The 6245-nt window shown below is 40.4% G+C and overlaps 1 protein-coding gene across 2 annotated transcripts; it reads left to right on the top strand.

Annotated features, from left to right (window-relative positions):
• Nucleotides 1–295: 295 nt before the first annotated feature.
• Nucleotides 296–2424, top strand: LOC119294224. 2 transcript variants are annotated; one of them, XM_037572457.1, is made up of 3 exons: nucleotides 296–728; nucleotides 1013–1469; nucleotides 1998–2424. In XM_037572457.1, the coding sequence occupies exons 1-3, from the start codon at nucleotides 681–683 to the stop codon at nucleotides 2138–2140; spliced, it is 648 nt and encodes a 215-aa protein (XP_037428354.1). In that variant the 5' UTR covers nucleotides 296–680; the 3' UTR covers nucleotides 2141–2424. The 2 variants fall into 2 exon arrangements, with proteins under 2 accessions (XP_037428354.1, XP_037428353.1); XM_037572456.1 differs by having other exon boundaries at nucleotides 1010–1469.
• Nucleotides 2425–6245: the final 3821 nt, after the last annotated feature.

Below are 6245 nucleotides of genomic sequence, written 5' to 3'. Positions count from 1 at the left end.
CTCTAAATATAGCAAGCACAAAGACCCTCTTTTTTTTAGGATTGCAAGCACAAAGACCCCTTTTTTTTTTTGAGGATTGCAAGCACAAAGACCATCGGGAGTCCTCGAAACCGGACCAGGCAACTAAAAAAAAACGGCCCAGGGCCCGACTTGTCAGGCAGGCATCCAATCGCGCGGAAATATCTGCGCCCGATATTTTTGCGGCCCCGCGCGGCCACGTCAACATAAAGTACGCCTCCTCCCTCAAAGATGAAAATAAAGTACGCCTCCACGCCCCCCGCGCTGCCCTTTTCTTTCTTCGTCTTCTCTACCTTCTCTCTGCTCTGCTCGCTGGCGCAGGCCAGATATTTTTCTTCCGATGAGAGTACACATCTCGGCCTCCTCATCTCTATCTCTCCAGGAGGAGGACGACGGACCACCAAATCCCATACATCTCTTCCCCTCTTCTCCGTCGACCTGCGCTTTTCTCCGAGAAAGTCGGCAGGAGATGTCCTGATTTCTACGTCCTTCTCCGGATTTCTGGTGCCGTGCGACGGTAGTTCTTGCGGAGGAGAAAGCTCGAATCTTTGTCGATCTGTTCGTCCAACCGCTCTTTCTGACCACCGTCGATTTCGGTCCTGAATCTTTCTTTCCATCCATTTCATCGGAGACATAAACATACACTGCTTCTTCTTGATCCCATGGGGGACGTGTCCACGATTCAACGGCCACCCGGCAGTGTCGCCAAGGTAATCTAATCTAATCTATCCATGCCTGACTGTTTTTCTGATCCACTGCAACTGCAAGTAGGAGTATATCACTTCGACTTATGTTTGATTTACTTGCCTTTGATAAATGAAATTGTTGATTAGCTCAGTATTCTCTTGTGATTAGCTGGTGCCAATCGCCATACAAGTTTAATTCGACTCCAAAAGTTCAAGCAAAATAATCACCTCTCTTTTACTGTAGGATAGCTGTCCAATGCGAAAATGAGTTAATTTTGCATGGAAATGACCTCGTTCTTCTTCAGCAGGGCAATCAAGTTGGAGAGTTCGTGTCGGCTGGATGGACAAACGACAGCCACGACATGTACATAAGCTCCATGGAGGCCTCCTTCATGCAGCAACTCCGTGGCCAACAGTTACAGCACCACCACGCTCACGCTCCTGCTAGTGCTAGGAACGTGACCCATGTGGCCGGCCATGGGCTCAAGGCGCTCCATGTCCAAGATGGAGCTCCGAATGAGCTCATGTCCGAGAGGAACGTCCCTCGCTCGCGTCATGTGGGCGTAAGAGGCCTGCCCGAGGATCCGTGGGCAAGGCGTTTCAGGCCACACAAACATTATTCTGGTATGAATCGTCACGGTGATGTGGTGGGTGCTTCGGCCGATGATGGTGAATCGGGTACCGATACAGTTCAGAAGACTTATCGGACACATGGAAAAGAAGTGCACAGTTGTGCTGGCGAAAATCTTGTTGGCAAAAGCTCAGGTTGTTACATTACATTATCTTGTTTGCAGATTGTTTCCTACAGTATGTGTTTTGTTCAGTTTGGCAGAAGTTCAGAATTGCTATGCAGTGTTCACTTACTGTTAGTCTGATATGAATTCAGAAGTGTTGACTTAGAAAAAAGATACTCCCTCTGACCCAGAATATAAGAACGTTTTTAACACTAGCATAGTCTTAAAAACGTTCTTATATTTTGGGACGGAGGGAGTACATTATTCTCATGTCAAGTCGATAAATCCAATAATTGTGATCCAAGAAATGATGTAATTTTGCATGCCGGGGCGCAGGTATTCGTCATTATACGTGGAAATAGTCAATGATTTTATGGAATTGTTTGTCACATAAAGCGGCTATAACTGAATTGGCTATCTGGTCGACAACCATGTTTAATGCATTGTATATAGTAGATCTTTAGTAAATAATTATATTAAACTTCACTTTGACAGAAGTTCATAACTGTTATTCAGTGTTCACTGCTAGTCTGACAAGCATTTCGTTGCTTCTCTGCAGAAGCCTCTGGTCAGAATTTTCCTGAAGACGATGTTCATTCCATTGCTCAGCGAATCAAATCATGCAAGAAAAGGAGGACTGCCCCTTCCACCGCTGCAGGTTCTTTCACGTCGATGCTCGAATGCAGCGATGAGCGGTGGTGAAGGCCAATGTATGTTTTCTGAAGCCCGGAGGAAGCGACGGAAGACTAGTTGTAGAAATTCTTGCTGAAGCAGTTGTGATAGGTGACTGGTGCGGCTGCTAAATTTTTTAACTCGGCGGATAGCTCTTGATCGGTCTGCTCTTTCGGCGTGATGGTGGTGATGTGATGATGTGATGTGTGAGCATCAGGCTCAAGTTTGCAGATCTGCGAGAGTGGAGGTGGTGATGTGATGCCTTGTATTGGTGTATTTCTTCAGCATCTACAGTTTGCAATTGAATCAATAGAATTTGGATAGTTTATACTACATGACTGTTGATGCCACATGGATGCAAATCAAACTTGTTTGGTCTGGAGACATTTTTTGCCTGGCAATCTCTCTGTTTCTTCTTCTGCGGACTGTTGGTTGTGTTGTGCTAAAACTAAAGTATGTTGTGTTTCTGTGAGGTCTTTGTTAAAAATAATTCCTGATGCAGGGCATTTCTCATTCAATCCATATATGAAGGTCTTCGTCCAGAATAGCGTTGCAAAGACCGAGCTCATGAAGCTCGTTTTACAAAAATATTCAAGATATACATATAAGTTTAAAAAAATGTCAATTTTTTTCCACAAATATATATGCATATTGTTCAAGTATGTATAAAATTTCATCAACTAATTTGATTATTTGCATGCTACACAAAAAAAAAATCTGGCCCAAAGACAACAAAGGAAAGGCCCATTTTAATATGTGTATTTGTCTTTTATGTGTACATCACATATGAATATGTATGTTCACGGAATTTTGTACATGTATACTACAAATATATGTCTACGTGTATACTTTTTTCAAGATTTTTTTGAGGTGTGAAAAAAATATTTTCACTGGAAGAAAATAAATAAAGAGCTCAATGGAGCTCGACCTCTGCAGGCACTTTTCGGGTCTTAGCCTAATTTTGGCATTTTCATCCGGTCCATATATCGTGATCTTCTCTGCAACAGTGCCATCAGAAGGCAGATACTCAGCTCAGGTTCCTACTACTGCTCAAATTTTAAGATCAACCCAAGCCGAACCGCATGCATGTATCAAATCCCACTATGATTACAATCGCTATATCCTATTATACCGGCTCAATCTCTCAAAGATGCTCATCAGTGGCGGAGGTAGAGGATGGGCGGGGTGGGCCCCGTGGCCCGCCCCGAGATTTGGAAACAACTTTTATACCGTAGGAGAAAAGCTAAAAACATAAAGTAAAAGTAAATAAATGTATATGTGCAGTAACACTGCTGGCCATTCCTGGTCCAGTGGGCTAGGTCTGCTACTGATGCTGATAGGGATAGTGTGCGTGTGTACGTTTATAGAGGTAGGTGCGTGCTCGTGTATGTTAGTGGCTTTGGTTGTACTATGTTCACAAAAATGTCAATGGGTGTGTTTGGTTTGTGCCCCTATTAGCCCAATCAAAACATTGGCATGACCAAAGTTAGGGCAGGACCAAAATTTTGGCAAGCTATATTTGTTTGGATCATAGCCATTGTACCTGCCAACATTTCAAAAATAAACTACTGTATAATATTGTCGGGTTTCTTCAACTTATTGGCGATGGCCATGTCTACATGTTATCCTTGAGCCGGTGAAAATAAGCCGCCAAAGCATTTGAACCGGTGACCCCAGGCTAACCAGCATGCACGCCTAACCAAGATACCGAGATAACACTTGATGGCCTAACACGATACTGAGGGTCTCTCTGATTTGTAGGATTTTGAAAACGTAGGAATAAGAAAAGTATAGAGTTGGAGTGGAGGACGTGGGCATAGCCCAGTGGTTGGGGGCGCATGATTGTAAACCCAACGACCAGAGTTCGATCCACGTCGGGGACGAATTTCTGGAATTCTCATGAGGGATGCTTCTTCTATATCAATAAACCGTGGGTGCTAGTGCCCATGGAGTTTCATTTTTTTTTTTAGAGTTGGAGTGGTATGCTCACTTGAATCTTATAGGATTAGCAATGAGTGTTTGATGCCACAGAAAAAACAAAGGAATTTTGAAAAGAGGTTGGAGTAGATGTTAGATTTCCTATGAAATGTATTAGAAAAGATTACATAGGAAAAATTCCCATGGGATCCAATCCTATGAATCAAAGGACTAACGTAGGAAAAAATCTTAAGGATTTCAATCCTTCAGAAATCCTATAAAATTAAGGCCTCCTTTGGTTTAGAGGAATCTTGTAGGAATTTTATAGGATAGGATTTCTTTAGGAAGAGCTCTTTGGTTTGTAGGAATGGAATCCTATTCCTATGGAGGAATTCTTCATATCCTCCACATTCCATAGGAAAATAAAAATTACCTAGACTCAATTGTAAAAATCCTATGATGTGAATCAAAGGGCATCTCCTTTCCTATTCCTACTCATAGAATTTGAGATACATGTCATCTCATTTTCTATGACTTTCCTATTCCTACGATTTTCTTACCCTATGAACCAAAGGAGCTGTCCTTTGAATCGAAGGAGCCCTAAATCTTTATATATTTTGGCCAAATAAAACATCTTCATGTTTTTTTGGCTAAAGAACATAAACTCCGAATTTTAATTCTAAAAAAATAGACAACCGACAAGCAAATAAAATTAAAGCATAATCACTTCTATGTACAAGATGAATATTTTATAAGAAAAACCTGTGAATGTTTTGAACATATAATTACTTTAATTTTTTGTTTCATATGCGTACAATTTTAAAATTATACATATAATTCATAATTTAACTTGGTGGGATTTTAAAATTAATAGGTGAGCATTTTTAGTCTAATTTATATTATTTATATGTATATTATTCATAATTAGAATTTACATTTAAAAATCATAAAATGAAAAAAGAACTAAAATGATTGTAGCACACGAGCACATTATGTTATATCAAAAATGTAACAATTCTATATTAGTTGGGGTGGCAGGCCCTCCTGTTTGTTTTACTCTGGTCGCTGGTATGAAACTCAATGGGCATCATTTTTTTTTCGGATTAAAATTCTCAGTTTATGTTATTTAATCCTAAGATATAAAATTTGTGTATGCACATATGCCATCAACGCTCCTTAGACCTGGGTCAACCGTTTGAATCCCTCGGTGACCTATTTTTCATTGTAATAAAATTTGTGATGTATCGCTGGCAGGTGGGACCCTCTGACTGTACACTTGGCAGGGGCCTTTTCATGAGAAAAATTGAAATCCGAGAGGATTTTTGCAAAAAGAGCAAGCCACACACCTCTGTCTTCACCATGCAGTCACTAACAGCGGGCTCTACAACATGCTGTCATGCCTCGTCAGCATCTTGGTCGTATATAAACGAGATTTGGACGCCAAAGCCAAGCTTTTTACACCACTTCAATGTATGCCACAAGTTGTACCATTAAAGTGACTGTTTGCGCCAAGTTCTAGCATCACGCGTGTAATTGACTCATTTCAAGAAGAAAAGCTACTGTATAATATTGTCGAGCTTCTTCAGCTTATTGGCGATGGCCATGTGTACATGTTGTCCTTGAAGTTAAGCAGCTGTAGAGTAGACTAGATGCTAACGCGCACTTCGCCGCGTTGTTTTTCACTCGTGAAGTTAACTTTCTATATCTATAGATTATTGTGATTAGTTGTTTTGTTGTGATTTTATTTATGTTGGCTTTGTGTTTTTATTTTTTATTAGTGGTGTTTTTTATTCGTATATCATGTTGGGTTGCCTCTGGAGTATTTTTTTTTAAGAGAAGGAAGGAGTTATTTGATGTGTGGTTGCGAAGCATTTGCACATTTTAATCTTGGTGTCAGCCCGGTAGTGATTTATTAGATATTATAGATATTAATATTCTTTAATATAAATTTGGTCAAACTTATCAAAATTTGACTTCAGATAAATCTAATGCAGAGTAAAAAAAACCGGAGGAAGTACTTAGATGTGAGGTATTCTTCTCAAGAAAACACTTAGATGTGAGGTATTATCTCACAACTAGATGAGATATAGCCACACCCATATGGAAAAACCAAAAAAAGAAGAAAAAGACGAGCCTAGTAAACCGGAAAGAAGAGAGTATACACTACTGTTCATCCAGGATAGTAAACTGCATCCAACAGCACTACAACAGCTATCTA

The sequence above is a fragment of the Triticum dicoccoides genome, chromosome 4B (assembly GCF_002162155.2).
Source record: "Triticum dicoccoides isolate Atlit2015 ecotype Zavitan chromosome 4B, WEW_v2.0, whole genome shotgun sequence".
Taxonomy (NCBI): Eukaryota; Viridiplantae; Streptophyta; class Magnoliopsida; order Poales; family Poaceae; genus Triticum; species Triticum dicoccoides.
Note: the sequence above shows the minus strand (reverse complement) of the source record. Positions and strands in the feature narration are given on the sequence as shown.